Source organism: Lathyrus oleraceus, chromosome 7 (assembly GCF_024323335.1).
Source record: "Lathyrus oleraceus cultivar Zhongwan6 chromosome 7, CAAS_Psat_ZW6_1.0, whole genome shotgun sequence".
Lineage (NCBI taxonomy): Eukaryota > Viridiplantae > Streptophyta > Magnoliopsida > Fabales > Fabaceae > Lathyrus > Lathyrus oleraceus.
In genome coordinates, this window is record NC_066585.1 from 427,423,103 (window position 1) to 427,440,807 (window position 17,705).

The 17,705-nt window shown below is 34.8% G+C and overlaps 1 protein-coding gene across 1 annotated transcript; it reads left to right on the plus strand.

Moving 5' to 3' along the window:
• Window positions 1-1,752: 1,752 nt before the first annotated feature.
• LOC127105729 (mRNA cap guanine-N7 methyltransferase 1) lies at window positions 1,753-7,675 on the plus strand. Its single transcript, XM_051042926.1, has 13 exons — window positions 1,753-1,973; window positions 3,201-3,340; window positions 3,436-3,504; window positions 3,589-3,660; window positions 4,112-4,213; window positions 4,719-4,775; window positions 4,964-5,102; window positions 5,265-5,329; window positions 5,441-5,491; window positions 6,502-6,564; window positions 6,695-6,818; window positions 7,096-7,157; window positions 7,254-7,675. Exons 1-13 carry the CDS (start codon window positions 1,898-1,900, stop codon window positions 7,353-7,355), a joined length of 1,122 nt encoding a protein of 373 aa, XP_050898883.1. The 5' UTR covers window positions 1,753-1,897; the 3' UTR covers window positions 7,356-7,675.
• The last annotated feature ends 10,030 nt before the right edge of the window (window positions 7,676-17,705 follow it).

Sequence of the window (17,705 nt, forward strand, 5' to 3'; positions counted from 1 at the left end):
CCATTTGTTCCTACCAAGTTAGGTTAAACCATTAAGTTAGGATCAACCATTCTTCCTTTTTATTTACCAATATCCATGACATTGTTGTTTATATTTTCTAATGTAACATCAACCTAAATCAAAATTTTCTTCCCAACAGGAACATATTTATCATGCCTAGCATGTTTGTGTTTAGTTTAATTTATTTTTCGATTTTGAAGATCAGTTTATTTGTAGCTTATGTTGGAATGTCCAATACAAGAGCAATGAGTACATAACTCAGAGACTTTTTCATATTCGATATCCCCCAAAAAAAGAGCAAAACCAACCCTCTCCACAAGGATTTTGTAACTAAGCACTTTTGTTAGGTCAAGATCAACTAGAACCCGAGCAAAATGACTAAATGGTCTTTCAAAAGAAGATTTGTTTGAGGCATAATCAATACAAATGCCAGTTCTCAAACTACTAGCTATATAATGATTATTCGCGGTCTCCATTATTCTTGTAAGAGACCATGCATTCTAATCCAAACTAGTGTTGAGATCCTCTTTAAGGTTGAAGTCACTAAATCTTTGGTCCAAGGAAAAAGTTTGAGAACTCCCTAGTTTATAGTCCAAGCGGTTACAGAACCGACCCGATGAATATCTTCCAAAGAAGAGAAAGAAAAATTGAGGAACCTTTTCCTAAAGAAGTGACTCCCCATTATTGTCCTATAAAAGACCAAAGTTCCATAAGCAAAGTTTCAAGTTAACCATAAAGTTATAGGGGAAACTTCTTTTGACCAAACAACTCTTCCGTGAAGATGGTGTCTGTAAGCTTCTACACCAAATTTATATTCTTCTTCTGGAATAGTAATGACGAACCTATCTCCTTTCAGACATGGAACCAAAAGTTTGTTTAATGGAATGTCACAAACATTGTTTGAGACCACTGAGGCGAACAATTTTCCGTTTTTTTGAATTGGTTTTTGAATCTGAACACCGGGAATGAGGGAAAAAGGGGTTTCAGGGAGAATCAGATGAACATCCATGAAGTTTCTTGAACAAGGTGGAAAAGAGAGAATGAGAAACTAACCGTTAGGTCAACATCAACAAAAATCACCAGAGCATTTTCATCGAATATATTTTCCTAATAATATCAATCATTTGAATTTCATTAGTATGATACTAATCCACTAAAATATAAATTCAATGTATCTAGAATTTTCTCAAAATACATTGTTAGTAAGATAGAAAAATTGTTGAAAGTAAAACACTTAAAATCAAATTTAAAAAATTTATTCGAAAAAAATCAACATCAACTATTATTTGAATATCTTAACAAGATATATGAATAAGATGTTTTCTTAATTAATAATAGATAAATATAACAAAAAAAAGTAAATAGAAGAAAGTTTTAATTTTTAAAAATATTTTATTAATTAGAAAGACTATATTAGAATAAATAATAAATAAATAGTAAAAAGGTTAGTTAATGAGATAATTAGTAGAATAAATAATAAAAAAATAAAAAAATGCTAGTTAATGAGATAGTTAGTAGAATAAATAATAAATAAATATAAAAAATGCTAGTTAGTAAGATGATTAGTGAAATAAATAATAAATAAATAATAATTGAATACATAAATAAGTATATAAAATGCTAGTTAGTGAGATAGTTAGTAGAATAAATAATAAATATATATATAAAAAAATGCTAGTGAGATAGTTAGTGAAATAAAAAATAAATAAAATACTAGTTAATGAGAAAAAAGATAAACAAATAAATAAATAAATACAAGTTTTCACCCTCAATCTCTTCCGTTGAACCCTTTCCCTTTATCGAAGTGTTCTAAAGTTTCTTCATATTTAATTTATTTGATTCATACTACTACAATCAGCACCCAATCTTCATATACTTTGATTCTTCATCTCTCCCAATGAAACGAGGCTACCGAGAATCTCCTTCATCTTCATTCGGTCCACCTCAATCTAAATCTAGACATAACTCTCAAGGTACTAACTTTCTCATGCTCTGATTTCACGTTTTGAACGCTGATTTCGTGTTATCTCGATCTAGGTTTCCCTAATTTCAGTTTTTTTAGCATTGGTCTGGTATTAATTAATTTGAGCTTTTGTTTTGTAATAATAGGTTAAGGCTTGACTGTGTAATAAATAATAATCAATTTTGCTAGTATATTTGATAAAGAAGAAGTACTTGTTATGAAAATCAAACTTCACCTCATTTTTTTATGCTACTGGTTTCCGCATATGAAGTGTTTGTATGATTTAGTTTTAAAGGAAAGAACAGGGTTTTAAATAAAGGTTCACTAATGTGATTGCTATTTGAAAGCCTAGAAAGAACTTGAAGTAAATCAATTCTACATCTTTAAAGCTGAATGATGGTTAACAATTACCACAGTTGTTAGTATGTGTGTTTTTCTTTCCTGGTTTCATGGTGAAACTAATCAGGATAAGATTATAAATGACAATATTAGAGACGGTTGGAGTAGCACCTATAATAGAAAAAATGGTGGAAAATAGACTTAGATGATTTGGGCATGTAGAAAGAAGACCGGTACATTCTAGGACTATTGGGGTCTCTAATCCCATTCGCTCCCCTAGCTTTCGTCTCTCAGTGTCAGTGTCGGCCCAGCAGAGTGCACCGTTAGTGTTCCTTCCGATCTCTACACATTTCATTGCTCCACCGGAAATTCCCTCTACCCCTACCGTACTCTAGCTTAGTAGTTTTCACCATGTGTCCAAGGTTGAGCCCTGGGATTTGACAGCGAACTTAAAAAGCCATATACAGACGCTTTACGCCCAATCATTCCGGATAACGCTTGCATCCTCTGTCTTACCGCGGCTGCAAGCATAGAGTTAGCCAATGGTTATTCCCCGGATACCGTCATTTTTTCTTCTTTGGGAAAAGAAGTTCATGACCAGGGGCCTCTACCTCCACGTTGCATAAGGAGAGTATATCAGATGGAGAGAAGTCAAACAATTAGAGGAAGAGGAAGACCTAAAAAAACTATAAGAGAAGTTATTAAGAAAGATCTCGAGATTATCGATTTGGATAGATTAGAAGCATGGTTCTGGATAGAATATTATGGCGAAGGTTGATCTATGTAGTCGACTCTACCTATAAGACTTGGTTGTGGATGTTATTGTTGTTTCTTCATGATGAAAGCTGATGCGGGTTGTGGTTCACGTGCTCATTTTAATTTGAGTTATTGTGTTTAGGTGATGCGAATTTCCTGGAGGATGAAACCACAAAGAATTTTGCTCAGAAAGTAGCTGATCATTACAGTGCAAGATCAAACCAGACCCTGGAAGAACGAGAAGCTAGCCCAATAATTCATTTGAAGAAACTTAATAATTGGGTATGTGTGTATTTTCAGTAGTATATGTTTTTGTCGTCACTGTATTATTAGATGGTTTTTATTAACGTTTTTTTTTTAATTTTGTTATTTAACAGATTAAGAGTGTCTTAATTCAGCTTTACGCTCGCCGAGGAGATGCAGTACTTGACCTTGCCTGTGGCAAGGTGTTGATGGTTTTCAGCTGTTGTTTATAAACTGCAACTCATTCTTAGTTTCTTATCTCTGCTTTCATATTTTTGTTTCACCAGGGTGGTGATCTTATCAAATGGGACAAGGCCAAAATTGGATATTATGTTGGTATTGACATTGCGGACGGTTCAGTAAGTGTTAAAATTTTCTGCGCTGGTTTTCTCTATCCGGTTGTTTATACAATCATTACCATCAAATCATACTACATTCGATTGAAAAAAAACGTTCAACAAAACCATTCAAGTCATTTCTACACAACAAATTAAGGATATACTTTAAACTTAGCCTTATATTTTGCAAAATGTCATTTACAAAATCTTGCTGCTGATTTCATCTAATGTTAATTTCAATTTCTTCACATAACAATAACAAGTCATTAATTTGTTCTTCGTAAACTTTGCTATATAATATTTATTTCAAATGTAATATACACTGATAGATATTTTTTATGTCTTAACTAGTGGCAGTAAATTTCCATTATAATTTTATATTCCTAAGTTTAGCGAAGCATTGTATACCTTACTTTTCCAAACTATTTGTAATTGCCATATATTTTTAGTCTGAGTTCAACCATCTGTGCAGATCAAAGATTGCCGTACCCGTTACAATGGTGATGCTGACCATCATCAACGACGTAAAAAGTTTTCGTTTCCTGCTCGCCTCATGTGTGGAGATTGTTACGAGGTGATTAATATTTGATGGAAAAAGATATCTCTGCTATATATTTGTCACTTAATGTTTTGAAATTTACGTTTCATCTCTGTTTTTTGGTAAGGATGTTGATGGTTTGTTTGGGAACAAATTGAGAAGGGTATGAAAATTGGAAGATATTGAGAAAATAGACGGGGAATATTAGATTCACAACCTTTTCTCTTTCTTTAAATTCATTTTCCTCAAATCATTCTAACCAAAATGAATGGGATTGGGGAAAAATTGAAGCAGAAGATTGACACATAATGTCTCATTCTCGATTTTTTTTTTCTTTTTTCTGTTTCTGTTTTTCTTCTGTCATCACAAGTGTTGTTAGCATACTATACTTCCATATCTCTTGGCATAGAAACTTCAAAACCAGAAAATTTAAACGATATTAAGTCATGTAGAGAAGGTGATCTTCAGCTTCAATAATAATTTCTGTATTCGTTAAGATGTTAAAAGTAGGGTTCGTTGTTCATGTCATTTGCAATTTCAGGTTCGCTTAGACAAAGTTCTTGCAGATGATGCTCCTTTTGATATCTGCAGTTGCCAGGTAAATGATGCACTCTTGTGTTAATATAGATCATTGTATTTATGCTGAAACCGATGTACATTCTTAAGTGTTTTTTGCAATATTGCCTTACTGTTTACACTCTTTTAGCTCATTACATACCAGTTACAAACTTGTTTGCATCTTGAACGTGTTTATTCCTAATCTGATAAACATTTTAAATGCTGCAGTTTGCATTGCATTACTCCTGGTCTACAGAGGCACGTGCTCGGCGAGCATTGGCTAATGTGTCAGCTTTACTTCGTCCTGGAGGCATTTTCATTGGAACTATGCCAGATGCCAATGTGATTATCAAGAAGCTTAGAGAAGGTTTTTGATGCACTTAATTCTAATTACTATTCTTTCAAAATAAACTTAGTCGTTGATGAAATTATATGACATCCATTGATCTATGTAGCTGATCTTATTTAGTTAGATAAGACATTGTGATTGTTTTTTTTCTTCTAAAACAGATCTAATGTGAATATGCAGCTGAAGGGTTGACTTTTGGCAACAGTGTCTACTGGATCCGTTTTGACGAAGAATTTTCTGATAAGGTAATTTTGTTCTCCTGATCCTCCTGCTTCATCATTTTCTTTTATAATGTGCGGAACCTGTATAATCGTGGGAGTGATTCTACATCTAACCAAAATTCTCCTGTGATTCAGAAATTTAAATCTTCCAGCCCCTTTGGAACCAAGTACACGTTCCATTTGGAGGTATCATTTCTTTTTTACTTTTCTCATTATTCTAACACAGGCTGATTGTGAGATTGTATGTCAAACTAATGACCACAGAGAATACTTACAGATTAAGTTATCATTCAGAAGCGCATTTGTTACTTGTTCATAACTCTTTAATTCTTGCATAATTTTAACCAAGTCATTCATTTAAATGGGTCTAAGTACAAATTTGAGCTCATTTTTTAAAAGCTCGAATTTAGCTTGTTAAAAAGAGCAAAGTTTAACCTGGACTCATTTATTTAATTGAGTCTAGCTGAACAAATTCGTTTATTATTTTAGACCATTCATTTTCATAATTCAGTTCATAAAAAAATTCAATTTTATTTGCCACTATAAAAAAGAAATTTCAAAATTAATTTATTACTCTCAAGTCTCAGAGTTTTATGTATTTCCATATTATAAATAAAAAACAATGACTAGTCAATCATTATCATCAATTTATGGGTAGACTACAATGAAGCCCAAATTATGTATCAGGGATACGATGCCACAATGATATGAAAAATATTCAAAATTAAAGAAATGACACAACTTAATATGTTAATACAACTTAATAAAAGAAACAGATAAAAATACATGTAAAAAATACATTAATAATTCCTCATTAATGTATAGCTATAATGACCACTAACCGCAGTTTGCAAAAGATACTTGTAATTAAAACAAAAGTTTTAGAGTTTTTCCCCTAAACTAAAATACATTTTAACTTTGTTGTGACACTGAAGCTGTAACTACAAAGACAAAATGGATCATCGAGTCTTTTTTGTTTCTGGGGGAGAGAGCATATGTTTTCTTTCAAAATGTAAAAATTAAATTTCAAGTCTTAAATGCTTGAACATGACTAGAAAATAATCACTTCAATCTCAAATTTATGTTTATTTATTTAATTAAGAAAACAAGCTTGGTGGACAATTTATCGAGTTCTAATTGTTTCCAAATAGATTTCTCCATACCACCCCTATTTAAAACATTGCCTTTTGTTGCAGGATGCTGTTGATTGTCCTGAATGGATTGTCCCCTTTGACGTATTCAAGTCATTAGCTGAAGAGGTGTGTATTACTACCTGCAAAACTATTAAATTTTTGTATTCCCACCCACCTCCTATCCCCCTCCACCATCAACCACTAAAATTAAAATTTGTAGATTTCATTCACATTGGAGTATGATTATAATTTGCAGTATGATTTTGAGCTTGTTTTTGCAAAGAACTCGCATGAATTTGTTCATGAGTATATGAAACGACCGGAATTTGTGGAGCTCATGCGAAGACTTGGTGCGTTGGGGGATGGCAACCAAGATCAGGGTAACCCTTCATGACTGTGCTATTTCAGTTTCCATTAAATTTCACAAGAGGAAAAACTGTCATTGACATGTCATTGTCTGCTTTTGTTTAATATCTGTTTTAATTCACTTTGCTTATTTCTGTTTCATAATAATAATAGTGTCCAAGTTTCAATATTCATGATATATGTTCTTAAATTTAAATTTACGAAAGAACTGTACTGTTAAAAGGAAAATTTATACTGAAAAAATGTCTTGAAGTTTTCTTCTTCTGGTTAATAGACATATATTTATATCAGGTACACTATCAGCTGATGAATGGGAAGCGGCATATTTATACATGTCATTTGTATTGAGAAAGGTAAGTAACAATGTAATTGTGTTGGCTATTTCATGCTGATAATGCCACCATTTGTCAATTTGCTAGCTAAAATCTGTTATCTTTCTGAACTAACAGCGAGGCCAACCTGACAAAAACCAAGCGAGCAGCAAAAAAGATCGAGGATTGATGCATATTACAGAGGACGACATAATGTTTATTAATGGCTATGACTATTGACTACTAACAACAAATAAACCAGTGACTTGCTTTTAAGAAAGGACATGGAACCGCATAGGGCGTGAAGCAACCTGCATTGGCAATTTGCCATGAGCCAGTACCATATATCTTACAATCTTGAAGACTAGCAATCTTTTGTTGAATGTTGTAAGTTGGCAATAAATGCTTGAAGTGGATTTTCTGCCCTAGAAAGTGTAACTCAAAAATCATGAAAAGTAAAACATAAGTAAAAACAATATCCCAAGTATTTATATAGTTTTTCATGACTGACATATATAGACATCTACCATATATGAATTTATATACTTTTTTCTTCTAAATTTCCTCTATTATTATTATTATTATTATTATTATTATTATTATTATTATTATTATTATTATTATTATTATTATTATTATTATTATTATTATTATTATTATTATTATGTCAAAATGGCTATCCGTAGGGACGGTGCCAGAAATTTTTAGTAACGGGGTCAACGATCCTTTTATAAATAATAGTATATTTTAATTTATCTCAATCACTTGAAAAATATATTAGTATTTTTTTGCTTTAAACTGGAATCAGAATCATTATGAAATTTTTTCATTTCGAAACTCAAAATCTTTTTTTTTTCATGAACAATCCCAATTTAAAACTTCCATATTCATCAAGTGTTTTGAAGATTAAGAGTCTATGATTCCTCTATTTATTTTTATTTTTTTTTAAAAATCCCATTATTTATTACTAAAAATGAAAAAGAAATAACACAATTAAAATCATATTAAAAAATGGTTAAAATAGATACATAACAAGTATAATCTCAAGTTCAATAAGGTAACAAAAAAATCTTTTAGAGTATCCACAATGAAGAAATCAGAATCAAAGATGCACTTTGTAGAAAGGAAGAGTGAGCGGTTGTTCTTGAAAAAAGTCAAAAATAATTAATAGAAATGAAAAAGAAAAATTGATTACTTATTATTTTATTAAAATTATTTATTTGATTTAATTTATAAACATATTAGTTATAATAATAAATATTAAATAATAATAATTATAATGGGGACATAGACCCACCCTATGAATAAGGTACCTCCGTCATGGCTATCCGGTCCTAAATGGACCGGGCCAGGCCTTGAGTTTTTTAGAGTTGACCAAAACAGTCCTAATATGGGCTCTAAAGTTATTATCCGAGCGACCTTAGATGAACTATCCGACTCTAAACGAATTTTTTTAATAAATAAAAATAAAATTTATTATAAATAAAATTAAGTTATATTATTTTAAATATAATACATTTTTAAGTATCATATTATCTTTTATAAATACTATAATGTATTTTTAAATGTAACAAATATCTAAATTAATAATACTCGAATATTTAACATAAAAGAAATAATAAAATATGAGAAAATAATATTGATTATATTAATATATAAGATTTAAAAGAGAAAGATGGAATAAAATAGAGATGAAATTTAATGAGATGAGAAAAATTAATGTGTTATTTTAGAGTAAGACAATATAAATATCAATATTTTTTTAAAAAAAATTATAATTATGCTGCTCATACGGATTTGTCTTAATAGATAAGAAGTATTTTAGGATTGATTTAAAAAAGTAAGAAGAATATGGATTTCAATTTTAAAGTTAAATCATATAATTTTTTAGGCGGTGGGACCTGCCCTATAGACCAGTCTATTTTAACCGTTTAAGAATTAAGTAACACAATATATATGAATAGTTTTTAATGTGAAAGTTCCCATTCTGTTGAACAATCCAGACCATTTGGTTGCTCGCAAGCATAAATAAAACTTATTTAGACAAACATGAAGTTTATGAAATAGAATATAATGATTTTTATTTGAGTCTGTCTATATTTTTCCCAAATAATACTTAAAAGAAAGTAATCAAACCCTTTATGCCATAAATAGCATAAACTTTGTCTCTAGTCTTTACTTGTATTATAGGTTAGGTATGACAATAAAATCCGCTTCGGCTTAAGAAAAATTTAATTTAACTAGGATCGGAAGCGGAGGCAGAATGCAAAGAAGACTTAATTTTAATTATGGAATGGAAGATGTTAGGAATTTTTTACTAAAATAATCTGGTTTTTAATTTTTTTTTCTAAAATAATCATGTTTTCGAAATTTTTCCAATCTACCATATTTAGAAGAGGATGCGCCAGATGAATTGACGCATGCTCTTAAATTTAGAGAGGAGGCGCCAATTGGATTGGCTTGGCCACCTTGTGTTGCCAATCCAATTGACGCAAATGCCTTAAGTTTTAAAGGAGACGTCAATTGGTTTGGCACATGTGTGTGTTTCATAATTTTTTTTGAAAAATATTGTACATGATAGATAAATTCGAAATCGGACCAATTCATATTAATATTAATATCCGTTTACACAAAAAAGACTAATGTCGATGACCGAGATCACCTAACCGACCTCCAGTCCCACATCCCCTAGCTACCCGAACTCGTGACCCTAACCCACGTTGATAATTTACCCCAGGTGTTTGAGTATCCGAGGGTCCAGGAACATCACCACCAACTGCAGGAGATTGCCTGAGTTTGTCAGACAAGTCAGCGTAGTCTTGTGTATGCATCGAAGGGGTACCGCCATAGCTGAGTTCATGACCCATGCCAGAGTAGTCGGGTTATGTTTGAGTTGTTGGAGGCGACCTTTCACATGTTAGCGTCAATCAAAGTGGCGCCTCCTAGGCTTGCATGTGTTGGTTCTTGTGTTGGCAACAATTTTGGTAAAACCTAGAGTGTTTACAAGTTGTCACATGTGTTGTCTTGACATAAGATATCATGTACCTGCTGGATGTTTAAAATGTGATTATGCAGGATTTTACTGAGATGTCAGGCCCGATGTCATGACATCTCTATACAGAACATTCAGTCTGAATGTTATGTATTATGTGATTGCGTTTTTAATGCAAATCTATGTTTGATTGATGAGATGATTGAACACGCTATCAATTAGTAATTACAACGAGATTAACTTATTTTCCAAAGAGATCTAATCAACTGTCATGAGAAGATATGAATGGAAAATAGTTTCAGGGTTTTATGATGTCCAAGCCAAGCCAAATGCTTCTATAAAAAGGACATGGAAAACCTGATTTGATACACAAGAAATAACGAACGAAATATTGAGAGAGAATAAGGGTTTTAGTCTTGTGTGGTCGTGTGAATTGTAAGCCATTCAATTCATCCATAGATGATTGAATTGGTCTGATTTTTGAGTTGTAATTTGTCACTCTAAGCTTTGAAGCATGAGTGTGTGTTTACTTGATTGAAGCTTTTAAGTAAGATCAAATATGTGTCTTTGAAAAGTGTCTTCTTTTCATTGTAATTCTTGTTTTATATCACTGTTGTGATTGAGGGGGAGTGAGTAGGATCTCATATCTAAGAGTTCTTAGGTAGAAGTCACATGGGTAGATATTAGGTGAAAAGACTGTAACTTGAAGTTGTTTACTGAGAGTCTTTGAATTGATTCTATTTAGTGGATTTCCTTCCTGGCTTGGTAGCCCCCAGACGTAGGTGAGTTTGCACCGAACTGGGTTAACAATTGCGTGTGTCTCTTGCATTACTGTTCTTTATCTTTTATCCTGTTTGTATTGTTCAGATATTAGTGTCGTGACATTACCTTCGACATCTCATATCTGATACCAGAATTTCAATTGGTATCAGAGCAGACATCCTGCTCTGGTTCTGGGTGAGATCTAGGGACGATACTTTCTGGTACTATGGAAAGAGATGGAGGATATGTTCACAAACTACCTATTATGGATGGATCCAACTATGACTACTGGAAACCTCGAACAGTAGCCTTCCTAAAATCTCTGGATAATAAGGCTTGGAAGGCTGTTTTAACAGGCTGGGAACATCCAGTTATTACTAAGGATGGAGAAGCTACAACTGATAAGAAGACTGAAGAACAATGGACCAAGGAGGAGGATGATCTAGCCCTTGGGAACTCTAAATCATTGAATGCTATATTCAACGGAGTAGATAAGAATATCTTCAGATTGGTAAACAACTGTGAGGTGGCTAAAGATGCTTGGGACATTCTCAAAACCACTCATGAAGGCACCTCTAGAGTGAAGATGTCTAGACTGCAGCTGCTCACTACCAAGTTTGAAAACTTAAGGATGAAAGAAGATGAAAATATTCATGAATTTCATATGAATATCCTTGAAATTTCTAATGCCTCAGGAGCCTTGGGTGAGAAGATGTCAGATGAAAAATTAGTGAGGAAAATACTTAGGTCACTCCCTAAGAGAGTTGCCATGAAAGTGACAGCCATAGAAGAGTCTCAAGACATTTCCAATATGAGAGTTGATGATCTAATTGGATCCCTCCAAACATTTGAGATGAGAATGTGTGATGGATCTGAAAAGAAAGTCAAAACCATAGCCTTCATGTCAAACACTGAGGAGAAAGATGAGGAAAGTGGTCAAGATATTGATGAAGATCTGGCAAATGATGTAGCAATGTTGGGAAGACAGTTCAACAGACTTCTGAAAAAGATGGATGTAAGGTCTAAGGCTAATGTCAAGAATATGTCATCTGACATCAGTAAATCCAACAATGCTGGAAGAAGAACAAGATCAGATGAAAAGCCCAAAGAAGGAAAAGGAGTTCAGTGCCATGAATGTGATGGGTATGGACACATTAGAACAGAATGTGGAACCTACCTCAAGAAACAAAAGAGGAGTCTTGCTGCCACTTAGTCTGATGAAAGTGAAACAGAAGAGTCTGCAAATCTTGTGACTGCCTTGACTGGAAGATGGGGTTCTGATGAAGACTCAAGTGATGATGAAGTAACCCTTGAAGAGCTGCCACTACCTACAGAAAGTTGTGTCACAGAAGTGCAGAAGTGTGTCAACAAGTTGAAAGCCAGAAGAAGGTGATAACACAACTGGAGAATGAGAAGGTAGAACACTTGGAAACCATCTCTAAGTTAAAAACTGAATCAGTGTTTCTAAATTCCAAACTAGATGAGATGACAAAGTATGTCAGGATGCTAAACAATGGATCTGAAACCTTAGAGAAAATTCTCCAGACTGGACAAATGACAGGAGACAAGTCTGGCATTGGGTTCAATGAATCTAAACCTGAGTGCCGCCACACTGGTAGCAAATCTAAACCCAAGTGCAGTCACACTGGTAGCAAACCAGAGATGTCGCATCATATGTCACAACATCATAAAGGAAAACAACAGAAGGGGAAACATCAAAGATGGAGATGTCATTACTGTGGAAAATATGGCCACATAAAACCATTCTACTATAAGTTGTATGGCTATCCTAGTCCTTCTCATCATCAACCTAGACTTAAACATCATATACATGTCAACAGAAAACAATGGGTTCCTAGGACTGGTGTTACAAGCCTGATAGCTCACACTTCCTTCAGAGTTTCAGCCAAAGAAGACTGGTATTTTGACAGTGGGTGTTCCAGACACATGACTGGAAACAAAAACTGGCTAATTTGCCTTCATCCTCATGCCACTAGCTATGTAATCTTTGGTGATGGAGCAAAGGGTGAAATCAAGGGAGTTGGTAAGCTTAATTGCCTTGGAGTTCCTAATCTTGACAATGTCCTACTTGTTAAGGGACTGACTGCAAACCTAATAAGCATCAGTCAACTATGCGACCAAGGTTTAACTGTAAATTTCACAAAAGATGAATGTCTGATTACTAATAAAGAAAATGAAGTGATCATGAAAGGAGTTAGGTCTAAGGACAACTGCTATATGTGGAGTTTTCAAGAAACTGGTTATTCTTCAATGTGTACTCTAGCCAAAGAAGAAGAAGTGAAAATATGGCATCAAAGATTGGGCCATTTGCATCTGAAAGGAATGAAGAGGATTATATCTGTTGAAGCTGTTAGAGGAATTCCCAACTTGAAGATTGATGAATGAAGAATTTGTGGAGAATGTCAGATTGGAAAACAGACAAAGATGTCACATGAGAAGCTCAGACATGACACCACTTTCAGAGTGTTGGAACTTCTCCATATGGATTTGATGGGTCCCATGCAGGTGGAAAGCCTTGGTGGGAAGAAGTATGCGTATGTAGTGGTGGATGACTTCTCCAGATACACCTGGGTTAATTTTATAAGAGAGAAATCTGATGTTTTTGAAATCTTCAAAGATCTTTGTTTAAGACTTCAAAGATAAAAGGAAAGCCAAGTTATTAAAATCAGAAGTGATCATGGGAAGAAATTTGAAAACAACAAATTTGCTGAATTCTGTGCATCAGAAGGAATTAGTCATGAGTTCTCATCTCCCATTACTCCCCAGCAAAATGGTGTGGTTGAAAGGAAAAATAGAACTCTTCAAGAATCAGCCAAAGCTATGATTCATGCTAAGAAGTTGCCCTACCAGTTCTGGGCTGAAGCTATGAACACAGCCTGCTATGTTCACAACAGAGTAACCTTGAAGAAAGGGACTCCTACTACCCTATGTGAAGTCTGGAAAGGGAGAAGACATAAAATCAAATACTTCCATGTGTTTGGTAGTAAATGTTATATTTTGATTGATCGTGAACAAAGAAGGAAGATGGATCCCAAAAGTGATGAAGGAATATTTCTGGGCTACTCAACAAACAGCAAAGCATATATAGTCTTTAATTCCAGAACAAAAGTAATGATGGAATCTATCAATATTGTGGTTGATGATCAACAGACTGATGTCACAGACGATGTTGAGACATCTCTAACTGATCCCCCAGCTGATTTTTCAGACAAAAATAATGAGAGTGAACTTTCTTAAGCTGAACATGAAGATGACAAAGTCAACAAGGGACCCTCCATCAAAATTCAGAAGGATCATCCCAAAGATCTCATTATAGGAGATCCAAATAAAGGGGTCACAACTAAATCAAGGGAAGTGATATCACATGGCTGCTTTGTGTCCAAGATTGAGCCTAGGAATGTCAAGGAAGCCTTGACTGATGAGTTCTGGATCAATGCCATGCAGGAGGAGTTAGGTCAATTCAAGAGGAGTGAAGTATGGGAACTGGTTCCAAGACCTGAAGGAATAAATGTCATAGGTACAAAGTGGGTGTATAAGAATAAATCTGATGAACAAGGGGTGGTTACTAAAAACAAAGCAAGATTAGCACAAGGATATACTCAAGTTGAAGGAGTGGAGTTTGATGAAACATTTGCCCCTGTAGCTCGCCTTGAGTCCATTAGACTATTGCTTGGAGTGGCATGTATTCTGAAGTTCAAACTGTTCCAAATGGATGTAAAAAGTGCCTTCTTGAATGGCTACTTAAATGAGGAAGTATATGTTGAACAACCTAAAGGATTCACAAATCCAAATCTTCCAAAGCATGTGTACAGATTGAAGAAAGCCCTCTATGGTTTGAAACAAGCTCCTAGGGCTTGGTATGAGAGACTCACAATGTTCCTCACTAACAATGGATACAGGAAGGAAGGTATTGACAAGACCCTATTTGTTAAGAATGAAGGAGGAAAACTCATGGTGGCTCAAATGTATGTGGATGATATTGTGTTTGGTGGAATGTCAGATCAAATGGTCAAACATTTTGTTAAATAAATGCAGTCTGAATTTGAGATGAGCCTTGTTGGAGAACTGACCTATTTCCTTGGGCTACAAGTCAAGCAGATGGAAGATTCTATCTTTCTATCTCAAAGCAAATATACCAAGAACATTGTTAAGAAGTTTGGCATGGAGAATGCAAGTCATAAAAGGACACCTGCTCCTACACAATTGAAAGTCTCCAAAGATGAAAATGGTGTTAGTGTAGATCAAAGTCTATACAGAAGCATGATAAGAAGTCTGCTATATCTCACAGCAAGTAGACCTGACATTGCCTTTGCTGTAGGTGTTTGTGCTAGATATCAAGCTGAACCAAAAGTCAGTCACATAAACCAAGAGAAGAGGATACTGAAATATGTCAATGGCACTAGTGACTATGGGATGTTATATACTCATGGTTCTGGATCTATGCTGACTGGATACTGTGATGCTGACTGGGCTGGAAGTGCTGATGATAGGAAAAGCACATCAGGAGGATGTTTCTTCTTGGGGAACAACTTGATATCATGATTTAGCAAGAAACAAAATTGTGTGTCCCTATCTAGCAGCTGGGAGTAGTTGTTCTCAACTGGTTTGGATGAAACAAATGTTGACTGAATACAATGTCACACAAGATGTCATGACATTGTACTGTGACAACCTGAGTGCTATAAATATTTCTAAGAATCCTATTCAGCACAGCAGGACAAAGCAGATTGATATTCGCCATCACTTTATTAGAGAACTAGTGGAAGAGAAAATCATAGCCCTGAAGCATGTTACTACTGAAATGCAATTAGCTGACATATTTACAAAGGCTTTGGATGCTAATCAATTTGAATGTTTAAGAGGGAAATTAGGGATTTGTATCCATGATAATTTATAGCAATTAATTTGGAGTGGAAAAGGTAATAAAAATATTGTCTGCCCACTTAAAAGAAAGTGCTCCATTTATGGTAAATCATTACCTAGTATTGGAACTACCATCTATACCATTTCCACACTCAACCTCAGCACAACCACTTCCATCTTCATCAAACTGTGTCGACCATCTCTGCTAGGGCAACAAAAATTCTTTCACAAGCTCAACAAGATGCCACAACATCCTTCATCTTCTGGTTCTAAACCTACTCACAAAGCAAGAACACCCTCCATGGATTTTTTGGATGAAGACATTTTGGAAGTTATTCATCTTCCAGTCATCCTAGGCGACGCCCCTAGTCCATCTTCCATTGTAGGAAATACTCAAGGTAACAGTTCTGATAACCCTCCCTCTAAGGATGACATGCATTATACTGATCGTGTCATTAGGAATCTGGTCACGAGGATCCTAAATGAAGGACACTCAGTCAAGGGAGTTTCGACTCCTCTATCTAGAAGGGACCCCTCACCTGAGGTGGAACCTCAAAAATGATAAAGATGATGATTCATCAAGGTCAGAGAAAGATATTGCTGCAGAAGGACTGTGTTCTTTAGGAAAAACCTTGCCTAGTAAGAAACCTGTAGATGCTTCTCAGTCTAAGAAGCATGACTCTGCTGAGAAGGTGATTGATTTGGAAAAAGAGAGCTCAGATGAGGAAGATGACACCTTTCTTCATCACTTGAAGCCAAGTGTTGCAAAGAGAATGAAGACCAGGAAAGGCAGGTATGTGGCTGAGACGATGACAACCAGAACTAGTAAGAAGGCTGCTGCTGTAGGTCCTTCAAAGCCATGGAGTAAAGTGGAGGTCAAGAAGAGAAAGGTCAGAGAAAGTTCTGATTCAGAGGATGATGTTGAAGACGATGTCCCAGACATCTCTCCTGTCAAAAAGCAAACTGTTAGAAAATCCCCTGCCAAGGTTGCTGCTGTGCATTTGGATAACATTTCCTTCCATCTGGAAGATGGTGCAGCCAAGTGGAAATTTGTAATACAGAGGAGAGTTGTTGTGGAAAGGGAACTATGAAAGGATGCTGTGGAAGTTAAGGAGGTTATGGAGTTGATCAAGTCTATTGGTTTAATGAAAACAGTTAGTGGATTACCCCAATGTTTTGAAGGTCTTGTGAAGGAGTTTGTGGTGAACATCCCAGAGGATATTGCTGACAAGAACAACAAAGAGTTTTGCAAAGTGTTTGTTAGAGGAAGATGTGTAAAGTTCTCTCCAACTATGATCAATAAGTTCCTAGGAAGAGGAACAGAAGGAGCTGTTGAATTAGAGGCCACAGACATTGAAGTCTGTAGGAAAATCACTGCTGGTCAGGTCAAGGAATGGCCAAGCAAAAAGCATCTCTCTGCTGGCAAATTAACTGTGAAATATGCTATCTTGCATAAGATAGGGTCAGCCAACTGGGTACCAACAAACCACATCTCAACAATCTCTAATGCTCTTGGAAGGATAATATATGCTATTGGAACCAAGCTTATTTTGATTATGGAAGGTTCATGTTTGAACAAATTATTAGACATGCTTCCACAAATGCAGTGAAGCTGCCAGTTGCCTTTCCCTCAATAATTTGTGGGATAATTCTAAGCCAGCAACCTGGTATTTTGAGCACAAGTGATATCCCTAGTAAGAGAAAATCTCCATTGTCAGTTCATTACAAGTTATTTGAAGGTAGTCATGTTAATGACATTGTCATCACATCTGCGATGAAGAAGCCAGCCTCTCAAGGTGGCCTGATTGCTGAATTGAAAGAGACTTGTAAGGAATTGGAAACTGGGATTAGGGTGGCTAAGGCTAGGAAATAAGCTTTAGAGGTTCTAATTAATAACTTGGAGCAAGGAGATATGGATAATGTTGGTGAAGCCAAGGAAACAGATGCCCACA